Below are 22,492 nucleotides of genomic sequence, written 5' to 3'. Positions count from 1 at the left end.
CACCATATCGAAAGGCGGTACTTTGATTGGATTAACTGCATCTCTGCTGTTGTATTTCTTCAAATTTGCTAGCGTCTTCCTTATTTACATTTTACCGGAAGTCATGCGCGCGCAAGGGATTATGGGAAACCGTAAAGTCGCGAATTTCCAAACTTCGAGCCATATGGTTTATACCGGAAGCCGCCATTTTGATTGAATTTATTGAAACCCATGCTAAACCGATCGATATACAGTATAAAACACAACGCATCGGTAACTTCCCTTTACAAAACACGAAAACTAGCGTAGAAAAATTATACTTGATTATTTTTAGCCTTTTAATAAATTATAACCTGAAAAAAAATCTGCTTTGCGATCAAAATGGAGGTGCGGGCGCACAAAAAAAATAAAAAAATTTTTTTTTACATTTTCAAATAAATAGGAGCGGTAAATCCGCGGAACGAAATATCAATTTGGTGTGGCCTTAATTGCTTTCAAGTTTTCACATGAAAGTTCAATATCTGGGCTTATGTCTTCTCAAAACCGTTCTGAATGCATTGTCTTTATTCCACTTATAGATCATTTTGCTATTCAATTCATCGAACTGTACCGTTAATAACTTAATACTTTATTATCAGAGAACAGTTTTAAATCAAGACTTTGGGCGTTTTGACAATCAAAATTCGAATTTTTAGTTGCTAGATAATCTACCACGCGTTCTCCTTTGGGCGTGGAATATATTACGTTACTCACGTCGGCGTCGTTTCCAAGACGTCCGTTACAAACACGTAAGCCATCTCAACGTTCGCGACATTCACTAAAATAAAGACATTGCCTTCTTGGTAAAGATTTCAAAACAATGCATTTGTATGTAGAAACCTGGGTAACAGCCGAACTTCCTGAAGGCGGGCGTTGAATGCCTTCAATATTGTACTGGTATTAAAGGAAGTTTTTAACATGGCCTACGTCACCTGCATTTGATGAAATAATTATTTTCATATAGTATACCTTACATAAATGTGTCCCTTCTTTGTATATATATAGTCGATCGGTCCGTATATCACTGTAATTTGATACAAATCCAGTTTTATGACGTCAGCGGTCCATATTATACTTTTGGCCGGTCCGGACCTCGCCAAAAATGTAATATGGACCGCTGCCGTCATACAAATGGTAAGTGCGGCTTGCTATTTTCACAACGGCGAACATTTGTCGCAAGTAAACATTATTATCTAAATATACCTTTTCTAGTCAACCAGTTATAATGTTACTCATAAACTGGAATTCGCAAACCAAAACTTGATAACCTGTTGTACGAGCTAAAAACTGTAATGGTCAGGCTGGTGCATGACAGTTCTGGGCACTTTCAAGTCTGTTTTCAGTTTTATTTTATTTATGTTTCCGAAAAAGTTTCCGAAAAAGTTTCCCGAATATTTACTAATATGTCGCCAATATTTCGAAACATTTCGCAACTTAACAATGCATGGTTGGTCATGTGTGATAAAGGTCATGGTGAGATCCTCATTAAATATTTCTTTTCTTAAACTAGCACGGTGTCTCGCTTCATTAATTCACTTGGGGTAGTCATCACAGGCGAATCAATAGAGATGTGATGTGTTGTTCAAACTTTTCATTGAGTGATAGATATACAATAATTACAGTTCCAATCGTATTAAAGTCAGAAACCATGGACGATCAAATGTGATAATCTACATAATACCGTTGAAATTAAGCTTTAAAATTAAATAGCAGGATTCGCCTTTATGCATTGCGTCCGTCACAGTGCAACAGTAACGTGTTCCAAATAGACATTGACAAAGCATGACCTATCGCCACCGGAAGTGTTGTTGTATATTTTGTCTAGTACTTGTTACTAGTATTGCTGTCATACTCAGCGTATGTTTTGTCAACATATGGCGGCTGTGGGTGGGGGAATCAAAGTGTCATACACAGACTGACACAGGTGTAAATTTCACAAAAGTTGAATTTCCAAGGAGAATTCACCAGTGTTTCTTTGGAGCTGATTCGCTACAAATGCCGGAACGCTTTGAGCGTGCAAAACGTGTTTGGAGCAAGGAATATTCTCTGAAATTTGGTTACAACTACACTCTTTGGAATGCCAGTATGGTCGAACAGCTTATTCGTAATGACTATCCCTGGCTTGAGCCCACATACAGCCGTTACGGGCACTGGGTGAGGCGGGTAGATGCCGCCAAATACGCGATTCTACATAAATATGGAGGCATATATGTTGATTTGGATATCAGAACTTCGGGAAAGGATTTGTACAGCATTTTTAGCAAACTCTCTAATCGAACCAACATGATAATGTATAGGACACAGCCCGTTGGTGTAGGGGGCGATTTCTTCATCGCGAAACCAGGAGATCCATTTCTTGGATACATTCTCTGCGGACTTATGAGTGCCAACACATGGTGGCTGCTCCCTTACGTGACTACAATGATGACGACGGGGCCAGGCTACTTAACGGTACGTGAACGCACTTACCAACGACGCGACATGGTGCACTTAATAGAATTCCGTGAGTTAAGCCCATACTTACGTCACATCCGGGGCTCAACGTGGCATCAAATGGACGGACAGCTGATCTGGTGGACCTTTCTTCATATTGACATCGTTATACGTTATACATCTTTCGGATTTATGCTTTTAATATGTTTATTTATTTTGAGACTGCTTTTAAAATACAGTCGAAAACATCACTATTTACAGCAGCTAGTTACACAAACGTGTCTTAATATACGTTATATCAAATTGCAAACGATTAAATTGAAACCATATGCATTAGGACAACAACTAGTGGTGGCAGATGGATCACATAAGGCTAACTATGAACCATAAATGTACTTAATGAATTATAATAATAGATATTATTTTTTTATAATTACTATGAAATGCTCTACAAAAAAGAATTGTCACTTTAATATAATTATAAATACAGTGCTCAACCAATACTCGTTGTCAATATATGAGGTGGTCGGTACAGGAAAGGCGGTGAACTAGTTTAAAATAAAAATATGGTTGAAATATTTCCGTTCGTTATGAATTTATAAACGACTTTTTTAATTTAATCATTTGAGTGGTGTTTTGTCAATCTTAATGAATATGCATTTTAGAAGAAAGTTGTCACAAAATATATTACACAAAAACAAATAGAAAAGATAAAGATTGACAAATCTTTGATTGGCGTTCAATGTTATGCTTTTATTTAATACAACACAAAACAAAATATTTTAAAAATAGCCCTTCACAGGGTCATAATCCGGAACTATTTCCTCTAGGGAATGTCGACATGGCAGGTATACGTGACAATTACACCATATTGACAGAATTCTTTAATGGTTTTCACTTTGCACAATAAACATGATATAACTAGATAATCTATAGAATAAATAAATAGATAAACCCATTTGCAATGAATGAATGGATTAGTCCCGCATTCACGATCACTTTTGTAATGTGTTAAAACTGTGTAGGTATAAAATACATGTATGTCAAAACATGTTTGTGACATCATCCATTGTTCTTTCCGTACTCTATTGTTTATTGGACTGCGTTCTGTACGTTTAATACCAGACAGACAGACAGACAGAAATGTTTATTGTTGTTTATTGTCGTAAACATGTTATGTAACAGTTTCTTGACAAAATATAGAAAATATAAACACACATATAAATATTCAGTATGGTCACAACGATTAATGGCCTAAATACAAAGAAAAGAGAATACTAGTGAGTTAAATTAAAGAGCAAACAAAAATAATATAAAATAAGGTATCAAAAAAGGGAAACAATATACATATCAAAATCAAACTGTGGGGTATATATTAAATACAGTGATGAAGTATTATGGGAGGCTATTCACAAATGTCATAATACTTGAAAGATCTAAACGGTGTTATTAATTAAGGAATTTCTTAACATAAATGCTTGATTTATAAATTTATTTAAGCTACTTAGTATGCTTACGTTTTTTGATAACATTAGTTCGATAAACTTGTACATACTTGAGTTTCTAATATAATATCTTTTAATCAATTTTTTTCAGAAGTCATTATATACCGGACATATTATGATGAAATGATATTCATCTTCTAAATCATTAGAGTTACACACAGTACAATAACGTTGGGCTCTATCTGTTCTATTTCGGCCATATCGGCCGGTTTCTATATGCAGTTTATGAGATGACTTTTGAACAACAATTTGGCCTCTCGGCACGCTTGGTCGAACCACCCGGACTGTTAAAAATGACTATTTCGTGGACGATTTGAGTTATCAACACGGCTATTTTTACGAAATAACGGGTCGGCAACGCCCCTTATTAAACATGTAAAATCATGGACACTATTTTCAATACTTTCGGCACTGTGTAGATCAATATTTTGTAGCACGTTATTAAAGTCAGTCAGCTTGCCAAATAACCCCCGGCGAAAATCATTTTTAAGTGCGTCATCCCAATGAACTCTAATTCGCTCGGATGGAGGCTCTACAAAACATACATCACTATTTGTTTTGATAGCAAATGACAGTAAGCAATGATCAGACCACTCACTAAACTCTTCGACCTTAAATATGTCAATACAATGAAAATCTTCATCTTTTAATAGCAGATAATCTATTACGCTAGAGCCCACGTGACTCATGAACGTGAATGGCCCAGTGTTATGACCTATTCTACCGTTGACTATTCGTAAAGAACTTGATTTACACACGTCAATCAATTTTTGACCGTACTGATTATTAACTTTGTCATCAGTCAATCTAGGTGATGTCAAATCGGGTATATAGTCTTCATGGTCAATGAAATTAATGGTGTTATCGCACACTATAGTGTCGCGTTTATTTCCTACTCGGGCATTCATATCCCCTGTTATTAAAACTTTTCCCTGAGACTGGAAATTATCAATATCTTGCTGTAAAATATCAAAAAGATCGACATTGACATTATTATAAGCAGGAGAATTTTCTGGCCAAATATACAGTCCCGCTACAAAAATATCAGATTCTAACTTAAAAAATAGTTTATCAAGTTTCATCCACAAAATAGTATCATGTCTATTTAGAACAACAGATGCGCCTTTATGAATTGAATCTCTAATATATAATACAATTCCGCCACTACAGCGTTTGGCACGCCTATGTTGAAACTTTCTAAACAAATTTAAACATTTATATCCTTCCACATCATAATTGGAATCTAAGTTACCCCATGATTCATACAAAAATATAATATCATATTTAAACAGCATATTTAAAAAGTCTTGGTCCATAAACTTATCCCGTGTAAGTCCATTAATGTTCCATGACAGGACATTTACTCCGGCCTCCCTGAACCGCTACTCGGTTCCGTTCCTGTTATGATCGACACTTCCGTTGCTCCTCGCTTCGTGTCCCCCTCGTTCCCCACGCCCATTACTCCCGATGCTCCGGTCGCCTGTTCCGACGCGCCCCTGGTTAGGGTCCCCGTTGACGTCTCGTCCCGCTCCGACGCTCCCACTGCGGACGTTCCCGTTTTCACTCCTTCCCGCTCCGCCGCGACCCCTGTTAACGTCCCCATGGCTCTCCATTCTCAATCCAGCACCGTCACGTATTGGGACACCGTCGACGTATAAGGTATCATAGCTGATCCAAGCTCGCTTTCCATTGTCAATAGAAGCCCTTAGTTTGGGCATCAGTGATTTCCGGCGGTCAACAACATCCTTGGGAAATTGTTCATTCACGAAGAACGAGGAACCTTTAAGGGCATCACGTGATCTCCGCACACACTCCCGATCTTTGAAAAAAGAAAACTTAGCCACAATATTTCGCTTACCGCCCCTGTTCGGTTGTCCAGTTCTATGAACGCGTTCGAATTTAAAATTTTGGACTGTTTCGCTGCTGATATCCATTTCCTGCCTCATAAATCCGCGTAAGATGTCCTCAGTCTGAAAAGGTTTCTCGTTATGCCCCTCAGCGATATTACTAAATACCAGATTGTTCCTCATAGATTGGGAGGTGATATAGTTCATAGAATCTTTTAGCTGATCATTCTGTTTTTGTAGCTGGTCAATTTCTGAGCTTGCCTTTCCGAGCGACATTTCAACAGTTCCAATGCGATCATTTGCGCTATTTATTTTCCGTTCACTTGTTTTGGCACTATCTTGTACAAATAACCACAGCTTTGTCATTTCGCCTTCAAAATGCGATACCTTCTGCTCAAGCTTATCAAGAGTTTTTAGCTTATTGTCCATTTGCATTATTTTAGTGTTCATGTTTTTAAGATAATCCAAGATATCAGAATTCGATGGATTGCTACCTGCACTATTTCCAGCGCCAGCCTCTATGCCACCCCCTTCACTGGCGTCGCCCCTGGTAGTTGTTGGCCTTGCTTCCTGTGTGTTATTGACTGAGTTCCCCGTGACCCCCGTGTCATTGGCCGCATCCATCTGGCTATTTTGCAGGTCGAGAGTACTATGCTCGAACACAGAATTGTCTAGAGTATCCACTTCCGGAACTGTATCACTAAACAGTACAAGGTTAGCACCCCTTATTTCGTCGCTGACACTGTCATTTACGCTACTGTCACTTACTCCACTAGATCCACTAGAACTTCACAGGTTACCGGAACCCCTCGAATTTGCCTTGGTTCGTGTTTTCCTTTTCCTCCTGCCTTTACCCCCGTTGCCACTATGCTTCCGTTTGCCCATTTACTAATCCAATAATCTAGTCCAAAAAGACATGTAGTCACATTTAGCAAGAGTGAGGATAACACTAAACTTGCATGGTCCGTAATCAGGTGTTATAATGTCAAAGCTAACATATCTGTTTTAATACCAACTGTCCAATATACAAACAATGGACAGTATTTGGTCAAACAATGGACATCCAGTAGAAATAGAAGTATGGTGTCATTAACATACTGTGCATCAGGACGTGTGTTGACAGACTTGTTTTTTCTTGTAAATGTTATCAAAATTGTGTAAAACTACTTCTTATTTTAAAAAGTTAACTGTAAAAAATTGTTTTCATTTAGGTTTAATAGATGATTGTACTGTTTGTGGTGTTTTAAAAAAAAATCCGATTTTTACGGTGTATCAATTGAATGCCCAATTAAGATGTAACTGAGGATAGGGAAAAGGAAAATGCTTATTTGTTGTAAGTTCCTTAAAGAGTAGAAAAAAGTTAACAAAACTTTCCGTATTATAAAGCGAATAATGCACAATTATAACACATTTTGTCGTAGAAGTTGATTTTTAAAGATGATCATTTTAAATAAGAAGCGAAATAATTACAATGTATTTACAAATTATATGTATATACGCGCAATAATAGTTTGATTTGCCTTAGAGATTCACATGATTAGTATCTTTACAATTGGTGAGACAGTGTCCAATCAGTTGACAATAGAGCCATGAAATTCCATCATCGGACCCCCGAAACACACAACGCTATACATGTAGTATATATGAAGTGTAAAGAGAGTACCGTGGTCGCCGAAGATGTTAAATCCATGATTTAGACCACGTTGTTTACATGTTTTAAGTCACGAAGTGAAACGCGGCATTGATTGTTTATTTATTTTTCTACATATATTTAGAAATGTGTATTTATTATTGTTTGTTATTATCATTCCTCATACACGTTGACAAATTGTATCATATAATACATGTGATGTGACGGTGTACTATGTGCAAGACAATAAATTGTTTGTCATACTGATAATAGTGCTTGTTGTTTGTTGGAAAAGGTTACACACTACATAAATATACTTCTTCATTTTATTTTATTCTTACTCCATACAATATGTGTAATTTTATTCACCACTTGTATATACTAGATGCGAAATGACACATTTTTTATTTATTTTTATTTTTCGGATTGAGGTGGAACGCGACTATGATTTTTTTTTCGAGTTACTGTCTGAAAATTGGTATACGAATAGAAGAACATATGCCCAATTAGGGACTGTTTTTACATTTTCAATATTCGGAACAGTTTTGAAACTATGACTCCTCAAAATATACCACTGACGTCAAAAAAGTAAAAACAGTCCCTAACTGGGCATATGCTCTAACTTCTATTCGTATACCAATTTTCAGACAGTAACTCGAAAAAAAAAATCATAGTCGCGTTCCTGCTTAGTCCGATTAATTAGTCGGTCTGACTGTCAGATTAATCGATAATGAAAATCTAGCCGATTACCCATCACTAGTCTTTCTACTAACTATATAATCACCACGCATCATCCAGTACAACTCAAGCTTTTCCTTTCTATTCAATGTACTGTAAGTTTAATACATATATGTACATACCAACATTTTTGGTTTGAAGTTGGCTGGACATACGATGTTATACATTTTAGCCATATGTATAAACGACATTCGTAAGATTAGACTGTACATAATGCTCTGAGCAGCATGAACGACATTTGCAGCATTCGCTAAATTCACAATATTTTCTCTACGCGGCATTCATGACACTCGCAACATTCACGACTATCGTGACATTCAATCGTCACGCGACATTCATTACGATCGCGACATTCAATCATCACGCGACATTCACTACTATGTTGACATTTAATCGCCATGCAAAATTCACTACATTTAAGACTATCGCGACATTCAATCGCCACGCGAAATTCACTACATTCAAATTTATTGCGACATTCAATCGCCACGCGACATTCACAACTATCGCGACATTCAATCGCCATGCGAAATTCACTACATTCACGACTATCGCGACATTCAATCGCCACGCGACATTCACTACATTCACGAGATTCGCGACATTCAATCGCCACGCGAAATTCACTACATTCACGACTATCGCGACATTCAATCGCCACGCGAAAGTCACTACATTCACGACTATCGCGACATTCAATCGCCACGCGAAATTCACTACATTCACGACTACCGCGACATTCAATCGCCACGCGACATTCACGACTATCGCGACATTCAATCGCCACGCGATATTCACTACATTCACGAATATCGCGAAATTCAATCGCCACGCGACATTCACGACTATCGCGACATTCAATCGCTACGCAAAATTCACTACATTCACTACTATCGCGACATTCAATCGCCAAACGACATTCACGACTATCGCGACATTCAATCGCCACGCAAAATTCACTACATTCAAGACTATCGCGACATTTAATCGCCACGCGACATTCACGACTATCGTAACATTCAATCGCCACGCGATATTCACGACTATCGTAACATTCAATCGCCACGCGAAATTCACTACATTCAAATTTATCGCGACATTCCATCGCCACGCGACATTCACAACTATCGCGACATTCAATCGACATGCGACATTCACTACATTCACGACTATCGCGACATTCAATCGCCATGCGAAATTCACTACATTCACGACTATCGCGACATTCAATCGCCACGCGAAATTCACTACATTCACGACTATCGCGACATTCAATCGCCACGCGACATTCACTACATTCACGACTATCGCGACATTCAATCGCCACGCAAAATTCACTACATTCAAGACTATCGCGACATTTAATCGCCACGCGACATTCACGACTATCGTAACATTCATTCGCCACGCGATATTCACGACTATCGTAACATTCAATCGCCACGCGAAATTCACTACATTCAAATTTATCGCGACATTCCATCGCCACGCGACATTCACAACTATCGCGACATTCAATCGCCATGCGAAATTCACTACATTCACGACTATCGCGACATTCAATCCCCACGCGAAATTCACTACATTCACGACTATCGCGACATTCAATCGCCACGCGACATTCACTACATTCACGACTATCGCGACATTAAATCGCCACGCGACATTCACTATATTCACGACTATCGCGACATTCAATCGCCACGCAGTATTCACTACATTCACGACTATCGCGACATTCAATCGCCAAACGACATTCACGACTATCACGACATTCAATCGCCACGCGAAATTCACTACATTCACGACTATCGCGACATTCAATCGCCACGCGATATTCACTACATTCACTACTATCGCGACATTCAATCGCCACGCGACATCCACGACTATCGTAACATTCAATCGCCACGCGACATTCACGACTATCGCGACATTCTATCGACACGCGACATTCACTACATTCACGACTATCGCGACATTCAATCGCCATGCGACATTCACGACTATCGCGACATTCAATCGCCACGCGAAATTCACTACATTCACGACTATCGCGACATTCAATCGCCACGCGATATTCACTACATTCACTACTATCGCGACATTCAATCGCCACGCGACATCCACGACTATCGTAACATTCAATCGCCACGCGACATTCACGACTATCGCGACATTCAATCGACACGCGACATTCACTACATTCACGACTATCGCGACATTCAATCGCCATGCGACATTCACGACTATCGCGACATTCAATCGCCACGCGACATTCACTACATTCACGAGATTCGCGACATTCAATCGCCAAACGACATTCATTACATACGCGAGATTTGCGACATTCAATCGCCACGCGACTTTCACTACAATCACGACTATCGCGACATTCAATCGCCACGCGAAAGTCACTACATTCACGACTATCGCGACAATCAATCGCCACGCGACATTCACTACATTCACGAGATTCGCGACATTCAATCGCCACGCGGTCTTCACTACATTCACGACTTTCGCGACATTCAATCGCCACGCGATATTCACTACATTCACGACTATCGCGACATTCAATCGCCACGCGATATTCACTACATTCACGACTATTGCGACATTCAATCGCCACGCGACATTCACTACATTCACGAGATTCGCGATATTCAATCGCCACGCGATATTCACTACATTCACGACTATCGCGACATTCAATCGCCACGCGATATTCACTACATTCACGACTATCGCGACATTCAATCGCCACGCGATATTCACTACATTCACGTGATTCGCGACATTCAATCGCCACGCGGTATTCACTACATTCACGACTATCGCGACATTCAATCGCCACGCGGTATTCACTACATTCACGAGATTCGCGACATTCAATCGCCACGCGACATTCACTACATTCACGAGATTCGCGACATTCAATCGCCACGCGATATTCACTACATTCACGACTATCGCGACATTCAATCGCCACGCGATATTCACTACATTCACGACTATCGCGACATTCAATCGCCACGCGATATTCACTACATTCACGTGATTCGCGACATTCAATCGCCACGCGGTATTCACTACATTCACGACTATCGCGACATTCAATCGCCACGCGGTATTCACTACATTCACGACTATCGCGACATTCAATCGCCACGCGGTATTCACTACATTCACGACTATCGCGACATTCAATCGCCACGCGGTATTCACTACATTCACGAGATTCGCGACATTCAATCGCCACGCGGTATTCACTACATTCACGACTATCGCGACATTCAATCGCCACGCGATATTCACTACATTCACGACTATCGCGACATTCAATCGCCACGCGACATTCACTACATTCACGAGATTCGCGACATTCAATCGCCAAACGACATTCATTACATTCACGAGATTCGCGACATTCAATCGCCACGCGACATTCACTACATTCACGACTATCGCGACATTCAATCGCCATGCGACATTCACTACATTCACGAGATTCGCAACATTCGAAACATTCACAATTAATGAGAATCTCACCAACATCATGACATTCACGTGACATTGACTTTTGAATATTACAATCAAAAGGGTTAATCAACTTACCATGACCAAACTTCTTGCGAAATTTGAGGAGTCTTGGGTAACAATTGGTCGAAAACATATGATTCTAAGGTCACCTTGACCTTTGACTCTTTTATATCAATACCAATACGGTAATCTTCGTGTCCTGACCAATCTTCTTGTAGAATTTGTGGAGCCACCAGCGCCACAATTTTAAAATAAAACGCCCCGTTCTGGGGAACGACATGTTCAAAATCTTAATTTGTATTGAAATCAGTTACAAATGTATAGGAGTCGCATCGCTCCGATTTCAGAGCTTCGCATAATGTTTTTGCGTAGTTTGAAATAAATTGCATGATTCTTTTTTTCCAAATATATAGGCCTATATTTTTATCCAATTACAAATTGCATCCAAAACGATTGTAAAGAGCCTTAAATGTATCTCTTAAAATATTTTTTCATAATGTGAACATTATTTTTCCTTGCTGTTACTTGATTCGGAAATGGTAATACAATCAAAGGGCATTAACTCAGTCAGAAAGGTACACACGGTTATAATAACTAATCCATACTCTTAATAATAACATTTCCAGGGAAGAAATTGGCCAAACAAGCCGACCAAACTGCAGGCAAGTAATGAATGTCTGATCTTGTCTTAATTGACGTATTCTATGGTGGCTAATTTCCGCCGTGTCGTAATTTGCCGCTGAATTTCGATTAGACGAATGCCTACCAGAAATCGAAAATTCACCAAGTGGAGGGGCGAACATAAGTCATGTAGCGGTGTAAAAATACGATTGGTTTCCTCCCGCCTTATGACGTATAGTTGTGCGTATTTTCGCCCTAACTTTTGGACAACTCATACCGCTGCATTTTCAGACAAGTTTCCTTGTATTGATCTTTCCTTCATCTAGGGTTTACTCATTGAAACTTGCGCATGCACCATGTGGTGGGACGCAAACCCCCGAAAAACAGCCATGTGGTGGAGCGAAAGAAACGAAAACACGGCATGTTGTGAGGCGAAAATACGAGTAATGGCGTGGCGAAAATACACCGAATTTTATGCTCGTATTTTCCGTACACAATGTGGCGTATTTTCGACCCATCATTTGGCGTATGCTCGTTTTGTCGTTTTTTCGCCCCGACACTTGTATTTTCGTTATGTCGAATTTTGAATTATCGCGGCGAAAAAAAGGAAATGGCAGAAATCAGCCACCATAATATTGGTATCAACTGTAACACAGGTTTTACAAGGACTACATCACATGTATTTGGTGCAGGGATACACTAACACTACGCATTTAAAAAGGTGTATATTATTTCAGTTCCGCGTAACAATAACAATGGAAGACTAGCTAGTTTAAAATGTAATGAACAATGTCAGCTCATTCCCTGCGCGATCGTTGTTGTAGCTGGCTTCTTCTAGTTGATGCATCGGACGGCTAGAAAATTACAGCGATGCGAATCTAGCGACAAGGAACATCGGTAGAAAAGGCGTATATAGTGGGTAGGCGAGGCGTATCCGGTAGCTAGGAGAATCGGAAGAAGAGGCGTATCCGGAAGCTAGGAGAATCAGTAGGAGAGGCGTATCCGGAAGCCAGGAGAATCGGAAGGGGAGGCGTATCGGAAGCTAGGAGAATCGGCAAAAGAGGCGTTTCTGGTAGCTAGGAGAATCGGTAAGAGAGGCGTATCCGGAAGCTAAGAGAATCGGTAGGTGATGCGTACCCGGTAGCTAAAAGAATCGGTAGGTGAGGCGTATCCGGAAGCTAGGATAATCGGTAGGAGAGGCGTAGTCGGTAGCAGGAGAATCAGCTGGACCGGAGTTATAGCTGAACGGCTATGATGGGTAAGGTCAGCTAGTGGCTAGGAAAAGCGGTATGTAAAATTAGATCCTTGCATCCGGCGACGAAACTCGGCGTCAAACATTTCGCTCTGTGCCACCGTGAACCAGTTTTTCCAGTCCCCGACCTGCCCTGTAATATCCATATATACGGAACTCAGACATAGCTTGTATTATGGTGTTATAAACATTGTATGATGTTTGTATAATTCTGTATTTTACCACAGATAAGTACTAGTTACTTAAAATAACCGAAATATTCGAGACCCAATATTTTTTCCATCCAATGTTTATATAGAACAAATCCAACAACTAAGCCATTTTGCACGTGTTCACGATGGCCTCTGTGGATTATACTAAATGCTTCTACTGTCCCTCTCCCGCCCTTATCACCTATGGAGAAGGGAGCAATAAACGACATGCTAGTAAATCAGGCCACACACGTCATGACATGCGGTATTGTAGCAATGGGGTTGATGCCGAAACAGTGTAAGTATTGGAATATGATGTCATCAAAAATGACTTGTACGTTTTTTTCTAATTTGACAAATACACGCTTATTATTACAAATTCGATAAAAGTTAAAACTATTTTACAGCTGATCGACTATTTCCTGTTCACTGTACTGCCACTGTCAGTATTTGATAATTTATACTCCATCGGTGGCTATGACAGTGATTGTTCATGGGTTGAATGTTCAAGATAGATCGACCATACCTTTCCTGTACATGCCAGGCTGGCCACCCTTCCAGTCGGCCGTGTTTTCCAGTGGGTCTTTCTCCCGCTTCATCGACTGGAAGTCACACTTCTCTGCTATCTCTGCTGCTAACGCTTTAGATGTCTTCAGTCCCAGGAACCCGCTAAGCTTTTCAATCTCTTTAACGGGGTCCTACAAACATGAATATGACGAAGGTTTGTATGCAAGTCATGTATTTCATTCCATAATCTCTAGTGTGAAGTTCAGTTTAAAAACTACTGGAGTGAAATGCTAGTGAAAATTTAGTAAAGATTAGATGTAGCAAAAACTATGAATTTTTGTTTACGTTTGTAGAATCAGTGTAAACAATATCACTAGGGATTCTTCCACTGCCTGTTCGAAACATAGAATGGCTATAAAGTATATACATGTTCAAATATAGAAGGAATTTCTCCACCTTCGCCATTTGAAATAATGATACATTTATTGCTATAAGTATACTGTTCTAAAAATGATGACACCAGGCGAGCAACTAGGCTTGACTTACGGCCTTCATGTCCTCATACGCTAGGACGTAGAACGGGTGGTCTGGATTGTCCAAGATCACTTTCTCCCAGCCCAGAGTGTAGTCGAACCACGAACCGTAGTCAACTGCAGGTGGAAATATTGATCAAAAAGTAATGTGCATGAAAATACGCCCCTGAAGCACAGCCCCAGTTGGATTGCACTTAATTAGAACTAACTTTTTCTAATATCTTACTCATGCTGCTGCTGCTGCTGCTGCTGCTGCTGCTGCTGCTGATGGTGGTGGTTGTGGTGCTGATGATGATGACGACGACGACTACGACGATGCTACTGCTGCTGCTGTGATGATGATGATGATGATGATGATGATGATGATGATGATGATGGATGATGATGATGATGATGATGATGATGATGATGATGATGATGGAGGAGGAGGAGGAGGAGGAGGGGGATGAGAACGACATTTTTTTTGAGTGATTTTATGGTGTATGAATTTAACTTAATATAATCCACCAGGCTTCCGTGGGAAAGGGCTTTCATAAGTGCTTGGATATTGTATATACAAATATATGTACTTGTAAACTTGTTTAAACCAATCAACCAGGCTTTATTAATCGAACAGTTTCGCCTTATTTAAAACGAGAACGAATGGAGATATCATAATTAAAACTTACCTAATCCGTTTAGAAATCTATTCACGTAATTTTCAAACTTCCCGTTGTATTCATATTCGACAAGTTTACTATGGTGGTTATAGAATGACACACAGATGTCTTTCGGGTTTCTTTGCACAAATATAATCCTGGTCCTATTTTTTAGTGTGTCCATCGGCATGAGGTTGAGGGGAATGTGGGTGTTAAGAACCCGTGGGGAGAGAATGCCGGAGAAACTCTCTCCTGTGAGCGCCTCCAGCATGGACGTCTCTTTGATGAGCTTCATGCGGTCCGCGGACTGGTTCACAAGCATTGACGTCACCTCCCATAGCCAGTGCGTCCCTGAAACCAGTCAAGAAAATATATTCATATTGTCTCTTGGTGCTTCAGTTTAGCGGATCTCACCCATATGATGCATGTTTGTTTCAGTTTAAAATCGTAATTATTTCACCGAGTGAGCACAAAACGTTATTTTTCACGAATGGCGTTGCCACGGGTAAAATCTTTACTTTTGTTGTTCACAAGGTGAAATATATTACCATCTTACCGTGAAACAAACATTTCTTTTATTATCATGCCTAAAAGTTTATAGTAGTTTTATAACATTTAATTGCAGTTATTAGAATTTAAAAACATTTTTAAACAAATAGGGATATTTATTTCAATGCAAATAATAAACAATTATAATCCGTTTTGTGTCATAATGTTTGCCTATTTTTAAACCTCATTATTGCTATATTTATGTTAATAAATATATATTCCTTATTCGTGTTTTATCTCACACTACTTTGGTCATTTAAGAACGCAATAAGTATCAAAGGTCAAAATAATTCACATAAATGTTCATCATATGTACAATGATGAACTGGGAAACAGTCTCGATTGAGGATGTTGCCAGCGGTTGAAAATATCAGTATAAGGTCATGTAATGATACATGAGCTATTTACCGGCTTTTGGGTAGGCACAGATTAAAATGTCGTCTGGTTTGAGTGGCCAGTTTGGAATGCTTCGGAAGTCTTCTTCTTGATTCTGCAACACCTATGTACATTTACAAGTTGTATATTTGACGGTACAAAGAAAGAAATAATAATGTTTCACACTGTACTACATAATAATAGAGCTAGATTTTATATTAATGTATCAAGTTTTAGACTTCAGCCAAACCTCAAAATATTAAATGTTACAGAGTTCCGTAAGTCTATGTCTAAATTGCGGCTATCCTCACACAGATTAAGCTTTGAAACAGGTAGATGGAAAAGACCGCAATCAAAACCATTAAAAGGACGTATATGTTCCATTTGTAATTTATTAGAAGACGAGTATTATTTTGTTTTACAGCGCATATTGTATACTGAACTCAGAGTTAGATATCTACCTAGGTATTATAGACAACGTTTAATATCGAAAATGAAGCTATTTTGAAAAAGGTGTGTGAATTTTTAAAGCATTTGAATTAAGAAATACTACGTTATATTCCATGTAATGTGTATAAGTTTGTTGTAATTGTCGTCTATTTGTTTGTTAAGAAGTACACAGTGTTAGTGCACCACTCTATACCTGCATAATTAAGTATTTATTATTATGATTTATTTATATCAATTATTTTTCATAAATTGTTTTTATTGTGTTATTGCTGATTCTTGGAAATAAATGTTCTGTTCTGTTCCGTTCCGTTCTGTTCATAATTACTAAAGATACTTAGCGGTGTCTTAATTAAATCGATGTACCCCGTGAACCATGTATGGCCTGCATAAAATGGCAATAAGCCAACTGTCACCGACTTCTTTTAGGATATGCAATAAGCTTGAAATGTAAAAGGGAGCTCTTGGTTGTGACATATAATTCACATGTGCCACTGTAGTAAAACTATATATACATCGGGTGTGACACATCGTCCACATGTTGCAACATTTATTTGTGACATATCGTCCACATGTGCCACTGTACTAACGCAATGTATTGGTTGTGACATATCACCCACACGTGCCACTGTAGTAACGCTATGTCTTGGTTGTGACATATCGCCCACACGTGCCACTGTTGTAACGCTATGTATTGGTTGTGACATATCACCCACACGTGCCACTGTTGTAAAGCTTTATCCTGGTTGTGACATATCGTCCACACGTGCCACTGTTGTAACGCTATGTCCTGGTTGTGACATATCGCCAACACGTGCTACTGTAGTAACGCTATGTCCTGGTTGTGACATATCGTCCTCACGTGTCACTGTTGTAACGCTATGTATTTGTTGTGACATATCGCCCACACGTGCTACTGTAGTAACGCTATGTATTGGTTTTGACATACCGCCCACTTGTGCCAATGCTGTATCGCTATGTCTTAGTTGTTTCATATCGCCCACACGTGCCACTGTAGTAACGCTATGTATTGGTTGTGACATACCGCCCACATGTGCCAACGATGTAACGCTATGTATTGGTTGTGACATATCGCCCACATGTGCCAACGAAGTATCGCTATGTATTGGTTGTGACAAACCGCCCACATGTGCCACTGTAGTAACGCTATGTATTGGTTGTGACATACCGCCCACATGTGCCAACGAAGTATCGCTATGTCTTGGTTGTGACATACCGCCCACATGTGCCACTGTAGTAACGCTATGTATTGGTTGTGACATACCGCCCACATGTGCCAACGAAGTATCGCTATGTATTGGTTGTGACATACCGCCCACATGTGCAACTGTAGTAACGCTATGTATTGGTTGTGACATATCGCCCACATGTGCCAACGAAGTAACGCTATGTATTGGTTGTGACATATCGCCCACATGTGCCAACGATGTAGCGCTATGTATTGGTTGTGACATATCGCCCATATGTGCCACTGTAGTAACGATATGTCTTGGTTGTGACATATCGCCCACACGTGCCAATGTTGTAACGCTATGTCTTGGTTGTGACATACCGCCCACATGTGCCACTGTTGTAACGATATGTATTGGTTGTGACATACCGCCCACATGTGCCACTGTTGTAACGCTATGTATTGGTTGTGACATATCGCCCACACGTGCCACTGTTGTAACGATATGTATTGGTTGTGACATACCGCCCACATGTGCCACTGTAGTAACGATATGTCTTGGTTGTGACATATCGCCCACACGTGCCAATGTTGTAACGCTATGTCTTGGTTGTGACATACCGCCCACATGTGCCACTGTTGTAACGATATGTATTGGTTGTGACATATCGCCCACATGTGCCACTGTTGTAACGCTATGTATTGGTTGTGACATACCGCCCACATGTGCCAATGTTGTAACGATATGTCTTGGTTGTGACATATCGCCCACACGTGCCAATGTTGTAACGCTATGTCTTGGTTGTGACATACCGCCCACACCTGCCAATGTTGTAACGCTATGTATTGGTTGTGACATACCGCCCACACGTGCCACTGTAGTAACGCTATGTATTGGTTGTGACATACCGCCCACACGTGCCACTGTTGTAACGCTATGTATTGGTTGTGACATATCGCCCACACGTGCCAATGTTGTAACGATATGTATTGGTTGTGACATATCGCCAACACGTGCCACTGTAGTAACGCTATGTATTGGTTGTGACATACCGCCCACACGTGCCACTGTTGTAACGCTATGTATTGGTTGTGACATACCGCCCACACGTGCCAATGTTGTAACGCTTTGTATTGGTTGTGACATACCGCCCACATGTGCCACTGTTGTAAATCTGTGTGCGTACATAGTTAAACAAAGCTACATTTTGAACGAAAGTTATGAGCAATTATTTAAATGTCTACAATAACCGGAGTTTATACCTCTAAATGAGTAACCTTGACAATTTAGCAAATTGCAATGGGGCAATGGGTAATGTTTTATTCCCTAGATTGGCCTTGATGTGCAAATTCATTTTCAACTTGCACATAAAGCATAAAAACTGACGTGCGTCACTATAAGGAAACGAGGGCGTAACGCTAATATTTTGTCATCAACTGACCCTGTATATGCGCTAACAATTCTATGATATGCCATTGCGTGCGACACAAAACTATTAAAAAGAATAATACAATAAAGTAAAAGGCCTACCATATCGAAGGTCGGGGCGTAGTATCCGTCCACCTCAAGGACTCGGACGGTCTCCCCGGTCCCGTCGTCCAGCTTCTTCACCGGCATCCTGTCGTCACACAGATCTCAGTAGACAGCCTGATAGCGGTTCCGGATTTCCCCTCTTGTTCAACCCTCTGCTTGTTTTCTGTCAACTCTTCACGGGGTAGAAGTTTATGAGGACATACTCAAGGAAATCATTCCAGGTGGATCATGGTCGGAAATAATGATCTCATTTACCGGAGTGATGTTTTTTTCTGTCTTTCAGGATTAATTTGAAATCTACTCATGCATATAAGTTAAAAATATTTACGAGTTTTTATCTCAGAGGTGATTTTTTTTTCTTTTTATAGTTGTATATGCATCGTGTTTTAAGTCTTAAAACAATTGCTCCAAATAATCTACGAATATTTAAGCTATCCAAACACTTGTGTGCTAACTCTGACAAAGGTCTATAACAGTTAATTTTCTAAAGATAATCTGAGAGTGTCCGTCAAGAAAATTGATATTTCCTGAACGAACCAGACATTTTTTCTCAATAATCTGAGAAACCTCTAATCTCCTGGGGAATCATAGCCGGAGAAAATGAACCGACGATAATATGGTGGAATTCAATTTGTATCTGCGTCATATGTGAGAAACTAAGACTGGCTTTAAAATGTTAGAAACAAAATCGTGTCCGAGTGTAACAACCCGACATTATTTATATAGCCTACTTAGGTACCCTACATGTAGATGACGGTTTACGCTGTTTATATACAGGCTTACTCTGTATACAATGCTTAAACCATACTATATTTGCATTCAATTAGTTGATCAAGATGATACATGTCCGTACAAGAGGTAAAGCGTTTAATGCTTTTTAAAACATATATTTGCTAAAATTATGAAATGAAGCGCAAAAAATAACTAAAATAAGTACCTGTACAAATATCCGACATTCACTTAATGTGTGGAAATACTTAACCTGATATATTGAGATAAATATTTATATGCTACAGTGTAAGCTACACGTACAGTAGCCAGTGTGTTAGTAGCTGTTCATGATAAGATACAGTATAAATCTCTATATGATAAAATGCTGAACTTTCACACAAGGCATTGGAGACGTAAAAAATACTGATTTATCTTCTCTCTTTATTAATTCATCATACTTCATCAAATATATTAGGGCTGTTCGTAAAGTTTGTGCACACTGGCTTTGTATTTCTACATATCAATCAAATCATTTATTGTTGATCTAACTGTTCAGAGATTCACCTGTTTCGGTTGTGTGTATATGACCATATCAAATTCTAATAGATGATGATATTTATGACCTGAATACGGAGCAAAAAATCCCTGTCGTGAAATGTTCATTCTCGTTCACCAGAGTGATGATGCTATGCGTTAGATTTATCATTATCAAACCTCTGATGAGAGAGAATGAAAATGTTATGCGGTTTATTGAGAACATTTACCTCTTGGTCCTAAACATTTTTGGCATACTAGAAAACCCGTGCTGGGCTGCCAATTTAGGCTGTAGGCCGCAGACGAAAATCGGGTATCACCAGACGCAATCAGGTATCGTCATATCGACTTTATGATGATGACATGTTAAAATAATTGATACGCCGGGGATACAAAATGAGTTAAATGCGTCCACAAGATTGCAACGTTAATGTGAATTTGAAAGCAAGCCGAAGAATCATAAATAAATATTTGTGAGAAACCAAGGGGAATATATAATTATAGATAATTACGCAGAAAACGGAAATGTGTTGACTTAAGACCCCGGCTTTTTTTACCCTCTTCGTCAAAATGTCCTCAGTCAACATCGGGTTTTATTAAATTAACTTTACAATAGCAAAACACTCAGTGCGAGATGAGAGCAATGTTCCGATGATAAATCCTAGTACATATAGGTTTATCAATTACTGTTATGAAAGTAGCTCATTATATTTAAAATTCATCGATGTACAGGCACTTATCGGTGACAGTTTGGGGCCACTCAAAATATGTTTTGGATTTGATTTAATTGCCTGTGTACAGAATTGTACAAATAGTAAAATGACGCTTGTCGCCCCTACAGCCTTTCAACGCTTGGATCATGCTTCATTTGATAGGAATGTGCATGTTTTCCAAGATTACAAATGTAGGTATGTATAAATTTTATAAAATTCTGGCTTAAAACGTAAGATTATGGACCTTGAAATTGTTTTTAAATGTGTCTTTGAGGGATTTTAGGAGCATTGCGCAACCACAATTAAACACACATAATATTTGTTTGTTTTTAAAAAAAAATTCGGAGGTCTAAATTACAATCAATTGTTCCGTTAACTTTCATGATAAAAAAAATAAAGAAAACAAACACTACGATAAAGAATAGCATTTTTTTTTCAGTTCAAAGTCTTTGAAATAAATTGCATTTTTACTTCACGACGCTATGACTTTCTAAGTGCTCGGCTATGCGGAAACGGGTGGTTTGTTAATCACTGCACAAAGAATATGGTTCCAATCAATACTTCAAAATAATTATATTGAATGACATGTTATTTGGTTAAATTGATAACTTGCTTCTGATCACAAACGTTAAGAAACAAACCTCGTACTATTTAATACCTCGTATGTGATTCCAGCCCTCATATGTTGCATCTTACCCTCGTATGTTGTTTCCAACCCTTGTATGTTGTTTCCAACCCTCGTATATTGTTTCCAACCCTCGTATGCTGCATCTAAACCTCGTATGTTGTTTCCAACCCTTGTATGTTGTTTCCAACCCTCGTATATTGTTTCCAACCCTCGTATGCTGCATCTAAACCTCGTATGTTGTTTCCAACCCTTGTATGTTGTTTCCAACCCTCGTATATTGTTTCCATCCCTCGTATGCTGCATCTAAACCTCGTATGTTGTTTCCAACCCTCGTATATTGTTTCCATCCCTCG

General features: G+C 39.3%; 2 protein-coding genes across 3 annotated transcripts; both read right to left on the bottom strand.

Moving 5' to 3' along the window:
- Positions 1 to 9,819: 9,819 nt before the first annotated feature.
- On the bottom strand, positions 9,820 to 11,658 carry LOC128230960 (uncharacterized). Its single transcript, XM_052943385.1, has one exon. It carries the CDS (start codon positions 11,656 to 11,658, stop codon positions 9,820 to 9,822), a length of 1,839 nt encoding a protein of 612 aa, XP_052799345.1.
- A 1,387-nt stretch (positions 11,659 to 13,045) lies between these two features.
- LOC128230034 (sulfotransferase 1C2-like) lies at positions 13,046 to 20,637 on the bottom strand. Of its 2 annotated transcripts, none has more exons than XM_052942016.1 (7): positions 20,491 to 20,637; positions 19,551 to 19,725; positions 16,414 to 16,495; positions 15,487 to 15,807; positions 14,832 to 14,935; positions 14,305 to 14,476; positions 13,046 to 13,720 (listed from the first exon to the last, which is right to left on the bottom strand). In XM_052942016.1, exons 2-7 carry the CDS (start codon positions 19,635 to 19,637, stop codon positions 13,611 to 13,613), a joined length of 876 nt encoding a protein of 291 aa, XP_052797976.1. In that variant the 5' UTR covers positions 19,638 to 19,725; positions 20,491 to 20,637; the 3' UTR covers positions 13,046 to 13,610. The 2 variants fall into 2 exon arrangements, with proteins under 2 accessions (XP_052797976.1, XP_052797974.1); XM_052942014.1 differs by having other exon boundaries at positions 16,414 to 16,504; positions 20,491 to 20,636.
- Positions 20,638 to 22,492: the final 1,855 nt, after the last annotated feature.

Source organism: Mya arenaria, chromosome 4, assembly GCF_026914265.1.
Source record: "Mya arenaria isolate MELC-2E11 chromosome 4, ASM2691426v1".
NCBI lineage: Eukaryota > Metazoa > Mollusca > Bivalvia > Myida > Myidae > Mya > Mya arenaria.
This window is presented reverse-complemented; position numbering and strand designations above follow the sequence as displayed.

Coding starts and splice junctions, on each gene's coding strand:
- LOC128230960 (XM_052943385.1), bottom strand. CDS start 11,658: ATGGCGATTGAATGTCGCGATAGTCGTGAATGTAGTGAATGTCGCGTG.
- LOC128230034 (XM_052942014.1), bottom strand. CDS start 19,637: ATGCCGGTGAAGAAGCTGGACGACGGGACCGGGGAGACCGTCCGAGTC. Junction 15,808..16,413: donor CTGTGCCTACCCAAAAGCCG/GTAAATAGCTCA, acceptor GACTGGTTTCAG/GGACGCACTGGCTATGGGAG. Junction 14,477..14,831: donor CGTATGAGGACATGAAGGCC/GTAAGTCAAGCC, acceptor TCATGTTTGTAG/GACCCCGTTAAAGAGATTGA.